Source organism: Otolemur garnettii, unplaced genomic scaffold (assembly GCF_000181295.1).
Source record: "Otolemur garnettii isolate 467f Iridium unplaced genomic scaffold, OtoGar3 scaffold00027, whole genome shotgun sequence".
Taxonomy (NCBI): Eukaryota; Metazoa; Chordata; class Mammalia; order Primates; family Galagidae; genus Otolemur; species Otolemur garnettii.
Genome location: NW_003852422.1, coordinates 862342 through 883143, shown reverse-complemented (window position 1 = coordinate 883143; position 20802 = coordinate 862342). Strand labels below are relative to the sequence as shown.

The 20802-nt window shown below is 43.8% G+C and overlaps 1 protein-coding gene across 2 annotated transcripts in view; it reads left to right on the top strand.

Annotated features, from left to right (window-relative positions):
* Nucleotides 1–20802, top strand: part of ATP9B (ATPase phospholipid transporting 9B (putative)) — a 244444-nt gene that overhangs the window by 57858 nt on the left and 165784 nt on the right. For both annotated transcript variants that reach the window (XM_003788391.3, XM_003788390.3), the window contains exons 7-8: nt 4651–4702; nt 13122–13216. In XM_003788391.3, coding sequence (XP_003788439.1) covers nt 4651–4702; nt 13122–13216 — 147 coding nt within the window. The remainder of the gene's footprint in view (nt 1–4650; nt 4703–13121; nt 13217–20802) is intronic.

Sequence of the window (20802 nt, the reverse complement as noted above, 5' to 3'; positions counted from 1 at the left end):
GTCAGGATTTCCTTGTACAGATGCAGCTGCCCCCAGTACCCATAGGGGCTGGTTCAAGGGCCCTGAGGATGTCATGATCCAGTGACGTCAAGTCCCTGGTATAAGATTGTATAGGACATGCATATACACCCTCTCCCGTATGTTTCAGATCATCTCTAGATTACTTAGAGTACCAAATACTACTTAAATGCTATGTAAATAGTTGTTATACTGTATTTTTTAATTTATAGTTTTTACTGTTATATCGTTATTTATTATTTTTATTTTTTCAAATATTTTCAATTTTTGGTTGGTTGAATCCCCCTAAATGTGGAGCCCAGGGATCCTGAGGGCTGGCTATGGTTATATTACACATATAGTATTGGTAATAATATATTATGTTCATTTTTGGATGTCATTCTTAGGGCTTAAAAATTGAAAAAGGGAAAAGTAAATAGCAGTAAAAGAGCATTAGAAAAGAAGTTTAGGTAGTATAGGAAGAATCTGTGAGAAAAACAGCAGAGACCAGGCTTGGAGATCATCAGGGCTGCCCAGGGTCTGCAGTGTAACTGAGTGGCCTGTGCTAGGCAGCACCTTGTCCCCACACCGTGTGACAGGGCGTGTTCTTGGTGTGTGTGCGTGTCAGTGCCCTCTCTTTAGGATAATACAGCTGTCCGGGGAGGGTGTTACTGGGTCTTCTGGCTCCAAGTCCTTGTGAGGCCGCTGGCATCTCCAGGCCTCCAGGGCAGCTGATGCAAGCTCCCTCGGGGTCCTGGGAGGGCTGCAGTTCTGCTGTGGCTGAACCATGTGGGTGCCCTGCACCCAAATTAAAGTACATAGCCTGAAAAATTAATGATTTGGTAAGAAAGAGAATTTAAAACTATGTTCATTAAATTAACCTTGAGGAGATGTCCCACACTGAGGGGTGGTGGTGTCCCTCAGCCAATTCACTTTTCTGTGTTGCTAGGTTAATACTCATTTTTGTGTAAAATTTTCCCATGCATTTACTCACCTAAAGCTGAATATTCAGAAATTAGAAACATAATTTCCAATAACTGCTGTGAAATAATAAATGTTGAGTATAGGTCGAGCATCCTAAATGTAAAAATCCAAACTCAGAAGTGCTCCAAAATTTGAGATTCTTTGAGCACCAACAAAATTCTCAAAGGAAATGTTTATTAGAGCATTTCAGATTTAGGATTTTCAGATTTGGCATGCTCACCTGGTAATTACAGTGCAAATATTCCCAAGTCCAAAGTATCTGAAATGTGAAACACTTGTGGTTCTGCGTATTTTGGGTAAAGGATGCCCAATCTATAGTAGGTCCGTGATGGCTGATACACCTATTTTGTGGTTTGTGGTGATAAAAAATTTTGTCTTGCCGCTTGATAAAATCTTCATGAAAAAGTAACAAAGATTTGGTTAGCAGGCTAGGCACAGTGGCTCATGCCTGTAATGCCAGCACTCTGGGAGGCTGAGGCAGTGGATCACCTGAGCTCAGGAGTTTGAGACCAGCCTGAGCAAGAGCGAGATCTGTCTCTACTAAAAATAGGAAAACTAGTCAGGTGTTCTGGTGGGTGCCTGTCATCCCAGCTACTTGCGAGACTGAGGCAGGAGGATCACTTGAGCCCCCAAATTTGAGGTTGCTGGGAGCTTTGATGCCACAGCTCTCCACCCAGGGTGATGGAGATCTATAAGAGATTTGGTAGCAAATGGTTCGTCCTTTTATTTAAGAATTCTGGCAACAGATAGCACTAATCAGAAAGTTTTTCTCTTTTATTTGATCATATTTCTATTTAGAAATTAATATTGAGATTTTCTATCTAGACTTTATATCGTAGGATGGCTCTTCTAATTCTGTTAATATAAAATTAAAATTAGTATATCAGTGTTGATTTTATGGATATTTAATAGAAAAGTGCCAGTCACCTATGGACCAGTGCTTTGGATGTCAGAGAGCAGTGATTTGGGAGGGTGGAGAGGAGCCGTGGACTGATGGTGAAGGGATAGGAGCTTCGCTGCCTTCTCCAGCTTCACAGTCAACCCAAGAGAAACATCCTGTTAACTGAGATTTGGAACTCAGTAGGTGAGAGTTGCCACATGCAGCGGGGGCTGCCTGACGCCATGCACATGTAGGGCACTCTCCAAGACAGACCCCAGACATGCTGTGAGGCAGACGGAAGAGCGGGAGCCATGCAGAGTGTCCTCACCCCTGACAACTCAGTCAGAAGTCAGTACCAGAAGAGCAGCGGGAAGACTCTAGGACACGTGTAAAGTGAACAGCACACCTTGAGTTAATTTTAATTTATGCAATAAATAGCCGATGCTGACGGTGGCCGACCAGCACCACAGCTGCAAAGCTACTCAAAGCTTCGAATGATTGCACGTCAGCAAAACTGAGTTGTGATTTGTGGAGATAGCCGCAGGGATGGAGTGGCTGCCGAGCCTGGATGGCTGTCTGGTTTATTTCTGGGGTCAGAGAGCTGCCTCTAGATGTGAGTTTGTGTACGGTATCGTCCACAGAGAGATGCTGGCTCACCGGAAAATGCCACCTGAACTAAACATGTTTCACAGGGCATGATTAAAATTGTCACCCACATTAAAGGCCTTGCCCTTCACTCATGTCTGTTGGTACAGCTCTCTGAGATGGACAGTCCACTGTCTAGAGGGGAGATCACTGCCAGAGCGTTTGACCTACGAGAGCTGCTCCAGGGACTTCTTCCAGAAAAACATTCGCCACTGGCAGCACATGTCCCTGGCCCAGAATAAGTGGCAAACTTGCTTTCTTCTGTGATGTGTTCATCCTGCTCAGCAAACTTGGCCTCTCACTTCAGGGGAGGATGACAGCCATGTTCAAGTATTGACAGCCAAACTGGAATGATGGAGGCAATGAGTCAACATGGGAATTTTTTTTTTTTTTTGAGACTTAGTCTCCCTATGTTGCTCCCAGTAGAGTGCCATGTCCTCACCGCTCACAGCAACGTCAGATTCTTGGGCTTAAGCGATTCTCTTGTCTCAGCCTCCCAAGTAGCTGGGACTACAGGTGCCCACCACAACACCTGCCTATTTTTTGGTTGTAGTTGTCATTGTTGTTTGGCAGGCCTGGGCTGGATTCAAATCTGCCAGCTCTGATGTATATGGCTGGCACCCTCCCCACTGAGCTCCAGGCACTGAGCTGGACTTGGGGATTTTTGACATGTTTCAAACGTCAGCAGAGATTTTGACAGGGAGTGAGCCAGGGCCTTCTTCCTCCCAGCTAGTGCATGGTCACCTGTCCCAGCTGTGAACAGAGTCGGAGCATCACTGCCCAACCACAGGAGACCCCCGAACTGGGAAGGGATGGGTCTGTGATCTACTTGCAATGACCTTGAATAGGCTAGGTAGACAGACTGTCATGCTAGATTGCAAATGACGTGGCCTTAAAAGCACATTTGAGGCGACTGCACATCTCCCTGTGTTCTGGGTTACATACAGTCAAGATAAATCCTGAGAGTGCCACAAAAGCACCAACAAGACTCTTTCATTTCCAACGTCCTGTCTGTGAAGTAGGGTTTTCTGAAGTGACGATAGCCACATTGAGATTACAGAGTAGACTGGACATAAGCAACACATGTCAGGCATCACTGTCTCCCATCACCCCCAGATGGGACCTTCCAGATGTAAGAAAACAAGCTCAGGGCTCCCACTGATTCTGTAGTTATTTCATTATACGTTACAATGTGTAATACTGATAGAAATAGAGTACATGATGAAGGTGATGTGCCTGAGTCATCTCCAAACCATCAGAATCCCTCCACCCCGTCCCCACCCACCCACACACCCTGTCCCAGTCTGTGGCAAAATCATCTTCCTCAAAACCAGTCCTTGGTGCCAAACAAGGTGGGGATGTTGCTGGAGGTCTTAGCTGGTCTCCTTTTTTAGTGGTGGGAAGAAATGGCTCTGCCCAACAACATAGCTTTTGTTCAGCCTGTATAACTTATATTTGTTTTCATTACTTATCCATTTCTTTATCATGTGTAAATAAATTTTTAAGTCTCAAAAACCACACACAATTTGTGAAATTATGTGACGTTCTTATTACAATGGCACATTTTCTTTTTAGGTTGATGCAGCTTTCTCAGTTGATAGGCTCATTAGTGACAGTAATGAAGTATAGGATGGTGACTGGGGGATTCTCCTCCTCACGGTTGTGGGTTCCTGTCTGCTTGTTTGCTCGGTCACGTGTCTGTTTGCTGGCTCAGCTTTGCCAGGTGGTGTCTGACTCAGGGTGTGTTATGCTTTGTGCCAGGCATTGGGAGACATGTTCCTTCCTTCCCACGGCTGTCTAGTCCAACAGGGAGGATGCAGGTTTGTGAGGTGGATAGCCGCTGAGCCGTGTGCGTGGAGGACAGCAGGGCCACGGGCAGGCAGCAGTTAACATTTTCCAGACTGAAGTCTTTTCTAAGTCATCCCTAAATGTTTACTTGGCTCACCAGTAGGAAAAAATGTTTAGCAGTTCAAGTAAAATATGGATTAAAATATTTTTGATGTATAACTTATAAGTGTTATTTAAGAAAAATTTTAATTATGACATTATTTTAGTTTTTACTGGCTTTTTCTACTTTTCAGTGGAACTGTGTTAACTTCTAAGTCTGCATAGATATAATTAATATTTTATATTACTCTTTGCAGAATCAAAGAATTCCATCAGACATGGTGTTTCTTAGGACTTCAGAAAAAGCAGGTATTTTTATTTTTTTTTATATTGATGATTTAGTATTTTGGCAGCTTAATTTTTATTTTAAAAGGCAAAAGTAAAATTTATGCTTATAAATTTCTCTTTGGTAATATATTAAATTCACTCATTTCTAAACCACATGTAATTTTTAACATTTCAAAAGATATTTGCTGTATATTTGCTTAAAAATTCATCCTTTCAGAACCTCTGTATCCAATAGATACTTTTATTCAAATTAATATTGAAATCTAATTAATCAAATGGTGTTTCTTAAAATTTGCTATTTTTGTTCTTGAGTTCAGCAAGTAGTTGTTTGACATTTACTATGTACGCAGCACGAGTTCTTGCTTAAGGCCCTGAAGGAAGCAGCCTTCCGGGAGCTGGTGGAGGTGCACACAGTGGTGACTGTGGGCTGTGACAGTGGGAGGGAGGCTAGGGCTGGGGTGGGGACCGACCATTGTGCCTTGGAGACTTAACAGCAAAGGGGGAAGGTGGCAGAGAGGTGTGGGAGGGGAGCCTCGTGCTGTTAAGTAGAAAAAAATACCAGAAATTAGGAACCCCACTCTGAGTGGCCTGGGCGGTCTCTAGGTCTGTGGCCTGCTGGCGTGGGCATGTGTGTTCCTTGTCCTTGAGAGGAGGGAGTGTGTCCAGCCCTGTCCACCATTTCCTTCTCCCCTGCATTTCTGACTTTGTTTGTGCCAGGCATTGGAAGACACGTTCCTTCCTTCCCACGGCTGTCTAGTCCAACAGGGAGGATGCAGGTTTGTGAGGTGGATAGCCGCTGAGCCGTGTGCGTGGAGGACGGCAGGGCCATGGCAGGGCCAACATATATGTTGAATATATGAACCATATTTTTATAGAAAGCGATGCGTGTTATTATTTTTTATTGGAAACTTAGCATATACATTATTATTTCTAATGTGAAAAGCCTAGAAAGGACTAAGTTAGATTTCCTAAAGTTGTTGATTTAATTTTTCTTCAATGATGGCATATATATATATATATATATATATTTTTTTTTTTTTGCAGTTTTTGGCTGGAGCTGGGTTTGGACCCACCACCTCCAGTATATGGGGCTGGCACCCTACTCCTTTGAGCCACAGGCACCGCCCAATGATAACATATTTTTTAAAAAGACATTTTAAGTCATGAGTAAGAAGAAAAATGTTTTCTCTTTTATCCAAAATAGTTATGATTATTTACTTTGTAAGATAAATTCTGCCAGCAGCAGAAGAATACACCTGCACCCAGTACTGCAGTGGCCCCATGCATTGGCACACCGACTCTCCACGTGCTGTGTGATGTGAGACTGGCTGCTGCTGCTCTAGCCCATTTCCCTTTCCTCTTAGAGACACAGCCAGACCCCCTTTCCTGTCCAGTTGGGTGGGGCCATGTCATTGAGGGCTGGCAAAGGATTGCTGGCCACCACGTGTACCATGTCTACCCTGGACCCTTCTTGAAGGCACCGCCCTGCTCCTTGTGCTGCTGGTGGGGTCCATGCTGTGGCCCTCCTGGCTACTGAATGTGAGACAGGTTGGCTTGTGCTATGGAGGCTTGTCTTCCCCAAGAACCACTCTTTGTTTTGGACACCGCTTACCAGCTCTCTGTGCAGGTGATGGCCTTTGTTTTTAGTGTGTCTGTGTTCACGTTCAGACACTGTCACTTGCCAGCACAGGTGTGTGTGGCTTTTTCACAGCCGTGTGGGAAGACTGTTCAGTGTGCCAGCCATCCTCAGGTTCGCCGTGTGCATCCTGGGCATATTCTGTGTGGCGAGTGTCCCAGAGCCTGGGCTGTGAGGACTGTGGAACCCTTCAGATTCTCATCCCCTGTGGATCTCAGCTGCAGACGCCACCTACAGAAGATACCTCCACGTGGGGGCAGAGCTCCTCCACGTGCTGCTGGGTATCAGTTGTTAGTGTCCTGGTAGGAGTTTTGCATCTGAATTCATACAGGATATATTGGTTTATGGTTCTGCTTTTGTTTTTTATCGTGTTATTTTTGTTTTGCTATCAGGGCAATACTAGTTTTCCCTCCCTTATTTTTTAGAAGAGTTGCTAAAGAATTATTAATTCGTTTTTAAATGTTTGCTAGAATTCACCCATGAAGCTATGTGGGCCTGGACTTTACTTTGAGGTAGATTTTTATTTTTTACATCACTAATTCAGCAGCTTTTTTACTTGTTAGAAGTCTTCATCTTGTCAGTTTCTTCCTGAGTCAGTTTCGATAGTTTGTGTCTTTCTGGGAACTTGTTTATTTTTTATCTCTTGTCTAAATGTGTAGGCATGCAACTATTCTTTGTTCCCTCATAATCCTTATGATTTCTGCAGTTTTGGTGGTGATTTCTCCTCTTTTGTTCCTGATTCTGTATTAATATGTTGGCTCTTTACCTTTTTTCTCTTGGTCATTGTAGCTAAATGTTTGAATAACAAAATATTTGAATTTGGGAGATGCTATTATACTAATGTCCTCTTTAATGATTGTGGTATAAATATATTTATGTATGATTAAAAATATTCCAAATATTGAAATGATCTTGGGTAATTAGTTGAAAGGATTGTGTAGATTGTATTAGAAGGTATGTCTCAAGCAAAAATTCAGCATGTGAAAGATAGTCATCTGTTTTTTTCATAGGGGCCTGAGGGCTGGAGAGTGCAAATGCCTTGCTTAAGCTTGGCTGACCGCAGCCTTGGGAGTCCTCTGGCCTCATGACCATGCTTTCCCGCGTCATTTGAGGGCAGAGTAAGAGCAGAGCCTGAGTAGAAGACGAGGCCAGGAGGAGTGAGGAGCCCTCTGGTGTGAGGCTGGGATAAAGAAGGCTGCCCCTGGTCTTGCCTTGTGTGGCTTGTAGCGGGGAGAGTTACTCTTTGTGAGACTCTTATTGTTTTGAGGGTTTCAGGTTAAGAATTATCACTTTGTCCCACAGAAAAACATACACAGTGCACACACGTATCCCTGGAAGGTGATTGGCAGGTCCAAGTTAGCACCTTGCTGTAGTTTATATTAACCATGTGTCTGTATAGTGCTCAGTTTTATTTTTTCTGTCATATTAAGAAATCAATGGTTCTTTCTTTGTTTTTTTTTTTTTTTCAAGACAGTGGACATGTCACTCTGTCGCCCAGGCTACAGTGCTGAGGCGTCATCATAATTCACAGCAATCTCAGACTTATGGGCTAAAGCAATCTTCCTGCCTCAGCATCCTGAGTAGCTGGGACTACAGGTGCCTGCCATGGTGCCTGACTAATTTTTATTTTAATAAAAAGACAGGATCTCACTCTTGTTCAGGCTGGTCTCAAATTCCTGGGCCTAAGTTTTCCTCCTGCCTTGGCCTCCCAGAGTGCTGGGATTACAGGTGTGAGCCACTTTGCCTGGGCCCTTTCATGCTGTTTTTATTCTCTCTATAAAATGGACCAAATAGATTTCAAGTTGTGTAAAATTTATGTGGTAATATTGCTTTCAATAAAGAATTCTTAGTTTTAGAAATTCTTTTTGTGTGATTTTCAGTAATTATTTTAAGCTTTTTTATTTATGAGGCCATACAAGTTAAGAAGTTTTTGCTATCTACTAATACTTAAAAAATTATTTTGGTTTTCAGTTCAGTTTTATAAAACCCATATAGTACATTGTTTATTATAATAAAAATCTTTAAATCTCTGCCAGTATAGCAGTCCTGAATATGTCCACCTGTCAGGTGTGGAAGGAAGATTTTCATCTACTTTTGCTGCATATAACAGAAAGCAAATCTAAAACAAAGTGAATGGCATTGGCATGTCACAGTGTGCCATGTGGAGTGTAGGATCTAGTTTAGTTTCAGTTACTTTTATATCAGAGTTTATATACACAAAAATATATTAAGAGGTAAAATTTTATCTTGAAAAAAAGATGTAACTTTACAATAACATGCACTGCAAGCTTTTCGTACTGCTTCTTAACTGAAACCAGTGAGCTTGTACACAGTATTGTCCTTGCCATAGTTATTTATTTATTTATTTTTTTGAGACGAAGTCTGACTCTGTCTCCTGCTCTCTCCTGGGTAGAAGGCTGTGGTGTCACAGCTCACAGCAACCTCAAACTCTTGGGCTCAAGTGATCCTCTTGCCTTAGCCTCCCTAGTAGATGGGACTATATATAAGCACCCACCACCATGCCCTGCTAGTTTTCCTGTTTTTAGTAGAGACAAGGTCTCACTTTTGCTCAAGCTGGTCTCAAACTCCTGAGCTCAAGCTCAAGCTCCCAGAGTCCTGAGATCATAGGCCTGAGCCACTGTATCTGGCTAATTCTTTTTATAAATAATATAAACAAAGTTTAATAAGTAGATACATTTTTAATAAATAATTAGGTATATTTTTCAGAGTGTTTATGATGAGACTAAGGTGTCTCAGAAATATCTTCAGTTGGTAAAGCAGGTGACTGGAGAATCTTTTCCTGGCTTTCAATCTTACTATGCTTTAGAAAAGCAAGTTGACCTCTCTGACTCTCCCAGGTTAACTTGACAGTGGATAATACCCAGGATACAAAGTAGTTAAAGGGATGAGGTGAGGTGGTCGCACAGTGGGGACATATTTTAGACTGAATTGCTGGCTATTATGATTGGTTGAAAACACATCTACTGGGAAAGAAAAATATTTGATATTTTGGGGGAGTAAAGCAGCAAGAAAACCTGCAGCAGGAGCGGAAGCAGCTCCCTGGGGGCACAGGGAGGTGGGGTCTCCAGGTGGGCATTTGCAGGGACCCACTTTATGATGGCTCAGCTGTGAGAGGGGTGCCCTGGACTGAGCTCTTATGTTACCTACCTTAACTCTTTCTTCATGTCTGAGAACTGATTAATTACCAGTTAACGAATTCCCAGCATGTGCCATTTGTGGCAGGCTTTCATTGATTTTACAGCAGAACTCCAAGATGAGCCTACGTTGTGCAGATAAAAGCTAAAGCTTGCTGGGGTGAAGGAAGCAGATGGGGCGTGGGCCAGGACCTTGTGGAGGGAGCCGGGCTTCGGGTGGCACCTCTAGACTGGGGCTCCTGCCTCCAGCACTAGCTGCGCCTGGTCGTGATGGGTCTGTCCACTGCAGGGTGTGAGGGTGTCCGAGCTGCCATGCCCCAGGTCTGGGAGCGTCCCCACCCTCCTTCCAGTTGTGAAACCCACAGAGGTCTCCAGGGAGTTGCCAAGCATGAATGAACCTCGTTGGAAACCTATGGAGGACTTTTTTTTTTTTGAGACAGCCTCAAGCTGTCCCCCTAGGTAGAGTGCCGTGGCATTACAGCTCACAGCAACCTCCAACTCCTGGGCTCAAGCGAGTCTCCTGCCTCAGCCTCCCAAGTAGCTGGGACCACAGGCGCCCGCCACAACGTCCGGCTATTTTTTGGTTGCAGCCGTCATTGTTGTTTGGCGGGTCCGGGCTGGGGATTCGAACCCGCCACCTTAGGTGTACGTGGCTGGCGCCTTAACCGGTTGAGCTATAGGCGCCGAGCCAGAGGACTTTTTTCTTCACTGAAGAGAATCTCTAAAGTTAAGTGTTCAGTTATGTATCTTTGAGAGCGATTGTTTTAAGCCAGGCATGGTGGTGGCACCTGTAGTACTGGCTATTCAAGAGGCAGGAGGATTACTGGAGCTTAGGAACTGAGGCTACAGTGAGCTGTGATAATGCCACCTAACTCCAGCTTGGGTGACAGAGTAAGACCCTGTCTCTAGAAGTAAAATAATAGTTGTGATATTTTTCAGAGCCCTCCTTTGTCAGTAAGAACCAACTGTGCCTGTGGCAGCTGAGCCGTGACCCATTGCCTCTCTCTGAGCTGGTTCCATGTGCAGGTAGCCCAGGGTTTCTTGGCTCCACCTTCCTGAGGCTCCCAGGCTAAGCCCACGGTCTGGCATCACTGGGGGGACTGGCTGCTGTCTTGTTTTCTCCAGACCCATGTTACAGAAACCCTGTTCCTGGGATGCTTGTCCCTGGACAGTGGGTCACCCATCTGCTGTTCAGCTCCCACTCACAGGTGACAGGCCAACAGTCACTGGAGCATCCTGCTAACTCGTGGGTCAAAGGGGACACTCCTAGAGGGGCTTCCATCACAGTGCCATTCCCAGTGTTGCTTCAAGAGCAGGTGTTAGTTCTGATAAAGCTGCTGCTGTCCTGGCCCCAAGTCCAAAGCAGTGGCCCAGAGGCTCTTGCCATGGCAGGGACAGCCCTGTGGACTGAGACCTCTGCAAATTTATCTGTAGACTTCGTTTGAAACAAAGCCGAGCCAAGTGTGTGCCTGAAAACATGGCTGAGGAACTAGGGGGCTTGGTGGCCACCAGTCCAAAGGGAGGAAACAGCAGCCCCACCAGAAGCTTCCCAGAGAATCCTGGATGACTGGGAGGATCCAGGCTTGGAGCCTCCATGGCTGGGAGGCTGTGTGCACAATGTAGGGCTGTCCCCACTCAATAGCCGTCAGAGCAGGACCCTGACGAACTTGGCAGGCTGCTGGGAAAAACCAACAGGTGCCCCCAGGAGTTGATCAGACCTCTGACCCAGGTAAATGGGGCAGGCTCCTCTGGCCCCACAGTGGTCCCAGAGAGCTGGGTATGGCTCCTCACTGTGCCTATGAAGGGGAAGGGAGTGGGTCACAAAAGTTTATAGTTACAATGTTGCAAGCATTATACCCTGGTATTCTGATGAAGTGGAGTGGGTGTTATCTAGAAGTTTTCTTTCTTTTTTTTTTCTTGAGATAGAGTCTCACTTGGTCACTCTCTATAGAGTGCTGTCATGTCACAGCTCACATCAACCTCCAACTCTTGGGCTCAAGTGATTCTCTTGCCTCAGCCTCTTAAGTAGCTGGGATGACAGGCTCCTGCCACAACGCCTGGCTATTGTTAGAGACGAGGTCTCTCTCTGGCTCAGGCTGGTCTCAATCCTGTGAGCTCAGGCAGTCCACCTGCCTTGGCCTCCCAGAGTGCTAGGATTACTGATGTGAACCACCATATCCAGCCCCTGGAAGTTTTCTTTCTTAAATTGTGTGTGTGTGTGTGTGTGTGCGTGTGCGCGCAGTTTTTGACCAGGGCCAGGTTTGAACCTGCCACCTTTGGTATATGGGGCCAGCATCCTACTCCCTGAGCCACGGGCACTGCCTGGAAGTTTTCTTTCTTAGGAAGTTTTCTTTGGCTAGAGAGTATGGACATAACTTGGGACTGTACTCATTGGTGTTTATGGGTGGCCAGGGTCTTCACTAACCAGTCTGCAATACAGGAGTGTACTTCCTTCTGCTCCCTCCCTCCATCTCTAGGTGTCATCCGCACACACATAGGCACACACATATGAGACACACATGTGCACACACAGGTAGTACAGATGCTCTCATAGACACACAGGGATATGTGTGCACACATACAGATACATGTACAAATACACATGCACACAAGACAGATGTATACAGATAAGTACACAACTGCACACACACAGATGCATGTGTAAAGATACGTGGTACACACAGATACACAGAAAATGTACATACATACAGACCAGCTATACACAAATACAGAGATACACATAGGCACTCAGCTCCACGTCCACACACACATAAACCCCTGTGTGCATGTGGCACACGACCATGGAATGCCCCTGCACACACACACAGACACATGGATTCTCTCTCCCCCTCCTTTGTGCTTAACCACGAAGTGCTGCCGTGTGGGCACAGCGCTCTGCCTGGCTGTCCTAGAAATCTCTCTGCAGTAGTATATTGAACTTCTCTTGTCTTTCTTTTTTCCCCTTCTTGTTAACTACTGCATATGGTTTGTTTTATTCCACTAGTTCTCCAGTTTTTGGTTCCATTTTGTTTTACAGTAAATTTTATAGTTACAAACAATGCTGTCATGGACAGCCCTGTGTACATGTCCCTTCCTGAGGAGCAGGATGGTAGTGTGGTCAAACAGGAAATGGATTTTTGTAATTTAATAGTTTTCCATATTTAAAATTTGATAAACTTATAAGTATGTAATAGCTCTTTTCTGGATTTTAGCATTTTAGCTTTGCTTTCATTATTGAGCATGTTTTATGGTGATAAATCTGATATTTCGTTATCAAGTTAACATTGCACAGTCTTGAGTATGTTGTGTGTCTGCTTATTATTTTGTCATTATTAAAACATGGATTAAAGGTAGAAATGACTAATATAGTCTTTCCAAAAGAACTATTTAAGGTTTAACCTGAATAGGTAAGAACACAAAGTAGGAAATAAGTGATTGATTAAAACGTTTAACAACCTGTATCTTTTCAGCAGAGTTATTCTGTGAATCAAGTTATGTCATCTAAAATAAAGGCTTTAAGGATTTTGTTCCTGAGAATATGTAGATCTATCGTCTGTGTCCCACTGTGCCTGGAATGGTGCTCTGGTGATACTGCAGGTCAGGAGTAACACAATTCGAAAGTGGTGAATTTTTCTTCTCTCCTTCTAAGGTTCATGTTTTATTCGAACGGATCAACTAGATGGTGAAACCGACTGGAAGCTGAAGGTGGCCGTGAGCTGCACACAGCGCCTGCCGGCTCTGGGGGTGAGCAGCATCCTGACTGGGCCCTCGCTTTGCTTTCGCTGGTGATGCCTAGTGTGGTTACTACGTGGAGAATTTGTTTACAAGTTCTTCATTCCTCTGAAGGATCACTGGGAAGCATGTCAGAATAGTTTCTGTGGTGCTTTAGCACATGATTGGTTTCAGGTGGTCTGAACTTTCTGTTGGTGTGGCACTCAGGGGACTTCGCAGGGAATAGACAAGCCCATTCTGAGTGACTGATTTGCCCCCAGTAGGTTTTCTGATGCTGTTTTGGAAAACTAAAAGTCAGTCATGGTTTACTGGCCTTCAAGGTGAGCCTGTTGACTTGGCTTTCTCCTTTGAAGCGCAGAGACCCTCTTGATTAGGAGGGAGTGGAGTTTGCCTTGTGTCGCAAACTCGGGAAGGAGGAGAGGCGCTCCTAGACTTCCTGTTCCACCTTTGCTGAGTTTTTCTTTATATCTGGAAAATACATAGGAGTGGATAGGAGAGAACGGTAATTGTGGACTTCTGTATTTTGAGGGATCTCTAAAATAGATCTCTCATAAATGTCGAGAGTCTCCTGGTACATGTCCTTTTTTTTTTTTCCCCAGGGAAAACCTCAGTTATGGCCCCTGGTATGTATTTATGTCAGTTTGTGTGTCCTATCACTCTGAATGTGAGAACACTCAGTGCAGAGTGAAAGAAGATGGAGAAGTCCCTGAGTGACCTTTGACTCAAAAAGTGTGACTGACTTAGGGTAGGAATAGGCACGTGTGTTGCATACGGTTCATGGTTAATTAGCATGACTGGCAAGAGCCGCCTCATCTCGTGTGCGCTGGACTTGTGGAAGCGAAATGTGTTTGAAATGTGTAACTTTCACAGATACTTTGATTATTTAGGTATTTCGTGTTGCCTGTATTTCAGGTGGTCCTTAGGATGAAAGTCATCCCTTGTCATGTTTTTAATCTTCCCCTGGCTGTGTAGACACTGGGAGGGTTCACTGTTCCTTCTCGGCCCATGTGTCCATCATCATGTGGTGACGTGGGCTATGAGCTGTCCACTGTCCTCTTGCTTCTCTTCCTCCTCCTTTTTTTTTTGCAACTCTTTAAAAATGAGAAACACATTTTTACCTTGTGGGGCGGTACACGGGTCACAGCTTTCTAACCCCTGGCTGGAGAGTAACATTTCCTAGCTGATCAGCCCCTGTCCCCTTCTTCACGGGGGCTGGGAGGACCGGTAAGCAGCTCCCCCCACATTGTGGACACGTATGGAAGCATCCCGAGACGGTGTCTGGAAAGTGAGTCTCTGTGTTTCAGATAGAGTCACAAGTTTAAGCTTCAGGTATTTCTAGGTTATTGTAGGAAAAAATGTACCAAGCATTTTATAATTAGCATTGTGTGGCTATGAGGCATTATTTAAAAAAATTTTTAAGTAAATATAAAAGAAAAAATTTTAGTGTGATAGATTAAACGTGGACAGTTCATTGTTTTAATTTGTAATTCTTGAATTACTAATAGGATTGAAATTTTCCTTGACATGCTTATTATAAATTTATATTTTTTTATTTGGTTGTTTGCTCCTCTCCTTTCCAGTTAAGAATTACATATATGCTTTTGTGTATGTGTGGTGTTTTCTCATTTTTTTAATAACAGTAAAACCAGATACATGCAAGCTATATCTTGGTTTTAATTTTCTCGTTCTTAGACACATAGAAATATTTCTCTTTCTCCTGTCTAGCCTCTGTACGTCACATAGTTTCCATCAGTCATCAGGTCATAGGTTCTTTTTGAAAACTTCCCAAGCTACTGTTGGGATCAGGGTTTCTCCTTCCCAGCAGGGCAGCAGGCCAGTCAGGTGACCTGTTCTTACGGTGTGTCAGTGGTCTGTGGTGGTTTGGATTTTGTGGGATACTGTGTGTCACTTGGTTGTGGAGGAAGGCAAGTTCCAGCAGCTGACGAGTGCACTGGAGGAGGCTTGGTGCTGCCTCCCCCACTCGGACCAGCGGACTTTGCCCTTCACAGTCCTGGGGACCCTGGGCAGCTGTGACATCCCAGGGTCACCGTGGACGCATGGGGGAGGCCTGCACACAAGGACTCTTGGGTCGTAGGGTGGTCCATGCTGTTGTCCAGAGTGGCTGCTCCATGAGCGGTCCCACCAGCAAGGGACGAGGAGTTTGGTTTCTTCGTATCCTTGCCAAGTTCCGTTTTGTCATCATTCTTTATTTAGTCATTCTGATAAGGGAGTAGTGATCTCATTCCCATTTTAATTTGCATTTCTATAATGGCTAATGATGCTGAAAATTATTTCATGTGCTCTTTTGCCATCTGCATATCCTCTTAGGTGAATGTCTGTTCATGTCTTTCCAGTGGCTTTTATGTAGAATCCCTAGAGTGTTACGTCTGCCTGACTCTGTGGTGTGCAGAGAAGACACCTGAGCTCTGTTACTCCGGCGTGTTTGTACGGCCTTCCACTTCTCTCACTTGCATATGACCTTGTTGGGGTCTCCAGCACAGTGCTGGATAGAAGTCATGGAGCCTGCGTCCTTGTCTGGTTTCCAGTTTTGGGGGGAGAAACGGTGAGCCTTTGCGTGTGGACAGCTGTGGGTGTTTACACCATGTACATCATGCCCTTCCTCAGACCCAAGAAGTTCTTTCTGCTCCTAGTTTGCTGAGAGGTTTTCTCATGAATGGGTGTAGGATTTTTGAAAAGCTTTTGTCTATCTATAGAAGTGATTGTGGCTTTTCTCCTTTATCGATTAACATGATAAATTATCTGGGCTGTTTTTGTATTTGGCACAGCACTCCATGTTCTGGGATAGACCCTGTGTGGGCATGCTGAGTCCCCTACTTTGTTAAGGACTTTTTATGGCAGTGTTCACAAAGAGTGTTTATTGTCTCTAGTCTGATAGGCATCCTGTCATATAAAAGAAATTTGGCAATCTTTTTGCCTCCTGTATTTTTAAAAAATAGTTCGTTTAAGATCAGCGTGAGAATGGTATTGCTGCTTTTTTAAGTGTTGAATAAATTCACTCTTGAAACTATCGGGTCCATGACTTGGGAAAATATTTAATTATGAATTGAATTTCCTTATACAGAGCTAATTAATTCCTGTTGATTGGAAATTTGTGCTTTTTCAAAGATTTTTTTCTATTTTATGTAAGCTGACAGAATAAATGGTGTAAAATTTATAATAGTCCGTCATAGTTTTTTTTTTTTTGATAGTCATCAGATCCTGTCTTTCTTTCCAAGTACTAGTAATTTACATTCTCTCTCTCCTCAGTCTGGCCAGAGAGTTGTCTGTTCATTGATCATTTCAAAGGCTTTGTTTTGATTCCATGGAGTTCCTTGCTGTCTGTCCATTTTCTGTGTTGCTCTCTGCCCCGTGTGGCCTTCATCCTACCTAGTTTATGTTTAATTTTCTTTTTTAATTTTTTATAGTAGAAATTAGACCATTGATTTTATACTTTATTCTTTCCTATTTATAAGCTTTCAGAGCTATAAGTCTCTACACATTATTTAACCTATATCATATAGGTTTTGATATTCTACATTTTCATTATCATCTAGTTAAAAATATTTTCTAATTCATATTTTTGGTCTTTTACCCCTTGATTATTTGGAACTGTATTTGTTTATTTTTTAGTGTGTTGTCATTTATTTGCCGCTTCCTTCTGTTATGGTCACAGAACATGTGCTGCTGTGTCATCCCTGTTGTGAGTGTGGTGACTTGTGCTGTGGGCTTTCAAGGCTGCTGTCCTCCTGGGCGTCAGAAGACGTGTGTTCTGCTGTTGTGGAGGCGTTCCCTGAATATCCACTGAGTCAAGGGAATGGAAACTGCTGTCCACGTATTTTAGGTTTTTACTTATTTTCTACCATTTGTTCTCTTAATTTCTGAGGAAGAGTTTTCAGATCTCATGTGCTTTGATTTGGCTGCTCCTCCTTTGGTCATGTCAGTACCTGCCTTATGTACATTGAAGCACAGTATCGGCTGCATACATGTTCAGAATTGCTGTTTTTACTTAAACTGACCCTTGTTTGTTGTGTCTGGTGGTGGTCCTTGCTGTGACATCTAGTTTGGCCTTTACTACTACAGTATCCATAGCTCTTTTGGATAAGAGTTTGCATGGTGTATGTTTTCTCATCATTTTGTATTTTGTGTATCTGTTTCTTTAAAGTATGTTTCTTGTTAACAACACAGACAGGCTGGCACTACTTTTTTATTTATTCGTGTTGTCAGAGTGTACATTATCTTAATTTTTTAATGTGGCTGAGCTTAAGTCACTCATCTTGCTGTTTATTTTCTACTTATCTCATTTCTTTGTTCCTTTTTTTCACCTTTGGGTGTTGGCATATATTTCTACTTAATCATGACTATTGGCTTACTGGTTATATGCATTAGTTCAGTTTTCTAATGGTTGTTATGTTTCCAGTCCCCTACAGCTCTCAGTCTTTGCCATGATAACAGAATGTATCAATATTATAAGGATGCTTTCTTCACTTTCATCAATGACAGATACATATACACACAAATATATATTGTGGAACCTCATAGCTGACCACCTGCTTTAGTTTCCATGGACTAGACATGTGCCCCATGTCTCAATGAAGACTGACCTCTGTAATGAAGATTGACCCCTCTGTAAGTTGCACCTTGCCCACTTGGACTGTGACACACAATATTAATTCACCCTCTATAACCTGACTAGGGTAGAAGGGGTGGGCTCTGCCCTTTGGTTGCATTAGTTTTTCTTTAGTATAAGTTCTTTTATCATGTTTTATTATTACCATGTGTTGGACTTGGCCTGAGATCGTATTGTTTATCACGTGTAGGGGAAGATTTTTTCAATGTGAAGGATTGAATTATAGGTACATCCTACAGTTACTGAAAAGTTTAGCAGTTAATCGAGAAATGATCACCCAAAGGAAAGAACTTAAAGAGCTGTCAGCAGAAAGTTTTGGTGTCAGCAAGACCACAGTTAGCAACGTCCAAAAACATGAACATGAGGAGACACAGTAAGGAAAGCAGAGACCTACAGAGGAGGAGGAGGAGGAGGAAACTTCCCTCAAGGAAGCTGGTTCAGACAAATGAGGGCAGTTAACGCTTGGATCTCCTGGCTAATGAGCCAAAAACTTCTCGCAGGAATCGGGGTGGCAGATTTCCAGCATCAAGTGGTTGCTCTAGAAATTTAAACTGTGACATGACATCTCCAGAAAGTCTGGTGTGGTGACGTGAGTGCAGTTCCAGTGGAAGTCGAGGAAGAGCCTGTCAGAAAGTTCCTGAATGTCACCAGAGGCTCCAGAGATGACGACATCTTTAACCCTGACAAGTGCAGACTCTTCCAGGGATGCCTGGCAGGACCCTCTTCATGGGCAGTGACAAACGTAACTGCATGAAACTTTTCTAAGAAGGTTTCACAGTTCTGCTTTGCACTAGCTCAGTCCGAGGGAAACTAAAGCCCTTGGTGACTGGTAAATCGGCAAAGCCTGGGAATTCAAGAACAGGAAAGCAGGAGACCTCCCTGTCATGTGGCAAGGATGACGCCTGCCCTGTCTGAGGAGTGGGACGGGGGGATTCTGACTGAGCAATGAAGAAGAAGAAATGGTCTGTTCTACTGACAGTAGACAACTGTCCTGGCCACCCACAAGTGACTCGTCTCCAAATGTGACATTGCAATTTCTGCCTCCAAACACGACCTCAACAATCCAACCCCTTGACCAAGGAAGGCATCATCAAAACACTTAAAATGCATTACCTTGACTGGCTTCTGCCGTGGGTCATTCCTGAAACACACCCCTGTGGTCGCCTGTGGCAGCAACTTCTCCTACTGCTCTGGGTACTGTCCTCTGGGTCACTTCCGCTTAAAATACAGTTCAACCAGAAATGATAGAGAAGTGTTTCAGGAAAATTGGTTCTGTACCAACCCGAGAGCTTAGTATTTTGGCCCCATTGGACAGTCCATCTCCCACAGCAGAATTCTCAGAAGTAGCTTTTGAAGGTTTTGTGGCCATGGATGCTGAGGTGACAACCTGTAATGAACCTGGCCCAGGAGCGATTGCCAAGTGATATTTACTGAAGTGCAGACCAGCATAAAAGTGCACGAAGCCGCTGAGGAACTGGAAGAAACAAGTGAGGGAGACACAGAAGCTGCAGAGACTCGAGCAGAAGAGGACGCTGGGCGCTGATAAGGCAGCTGGAGTCACCGCAGCAGGAAAGTGCCCAGCTGTGCTGGGTGGTGTGGCCAGTGCTGGGAGCGCTTTCTCCACTTACGTTTGTAATAAGAATAAGAAACAGACCCAGACTGGTTCTTTTTTCATAAAGCATGATTAAAACATAAGAAAACAGTAAATGTTGATTCTGTGTGATTTTACTATTTTGATAATATGATTTTATATGGTATTCTCTGGTAAAAGCTGCACAAGAAAGTAAAGCACATGTCTGCATCAGTACAGGAGGCCTCGTTCCTCATGGGGACACCTCCTGTAGTGACTGGTTGGATACTGTCCCTCGGCTGGTTAGCTCACAGAGAGACTCTGCTCCCTGTGTGATCCCAGTTACATATGTTGCTAACTCTGGTCTAGTCAGATTCAGAGATAGAAAGCAAAGCATTTCTTAGGTTACCACAGGTTGGGGGAGTGGCCAATGGGGAGTTAGAGTTTAATGGGCGCAGAGGTTGGGAAGACGGAACGTTCTGGAAATGGTGGTGATGGCTGTACAACAGTATGAGTGAATTTAATGCTTCTGAATTGTATATACTTAGAAAAGGTTAAAATGGTAAATTTTATGTCATGTATCTATATTTCAGTATATTTTTTAAAAACAAAGGGAAAAGCCTCTGTAAGGTGACCCCCCAAGTAACACACTGGTCAGCACATGGAGGTGGTCACCATAGGAACCAGGCCTGCAGTGCTGAGAAGCACAGTGGTGCATGTCCAGTCTGTGAACAGCAGATCAGCTTCAGGAGTGGTCAGTGTAGGGAGGTGGTTAGCTATGGAGGCGCTCATATATAAATTTTAAAATATTTATGGACATATGCCATTCATATATTGCTACTTTTCAAATTTTATGGCAAATACATATTTGAATGATAAGACTGTATGGTAAATGAGAACATTTTAATTTTTGATACTACTGTGAAAAGCACTATATTCTGGAATAAAGGTAAGTTTAAGTAAATTCTTGATTCATTAATCAGTTTAACTTTGTACCTTCATACACTTCTGCATATTATGTCTTAGGCCTTCCCCAGTGATAGTGAAGCTCTCATGATGGACAGGGCAGTTCAGTTTTCATCTAACAGCTCATTCCCGCCGTCATCACTCATTAGATTTCCGGGTCTCTGTTGTGGATTTGGGGGAGACTCCATATCACCTGCGATGGTTGTGTAACAGTTGTGTTGTCCCAGGCTATGTCTACCTGTGGACCCAAGAGGTTTTCTGGAAGGACTGAGGGAACAACCAGAAGCACCTGGCCATCCTCACATGCTCTCACTGTGGTCCGAGTGTGGTTACCATGATGGGAGTGTGGTCACTGTTCTCACAGTGTGGCTCCCTGGTGTGCTCACTGTAGTCAGAGTGTGGTTACCATGATTGGAGTGTGGTCACTGTTCTCAC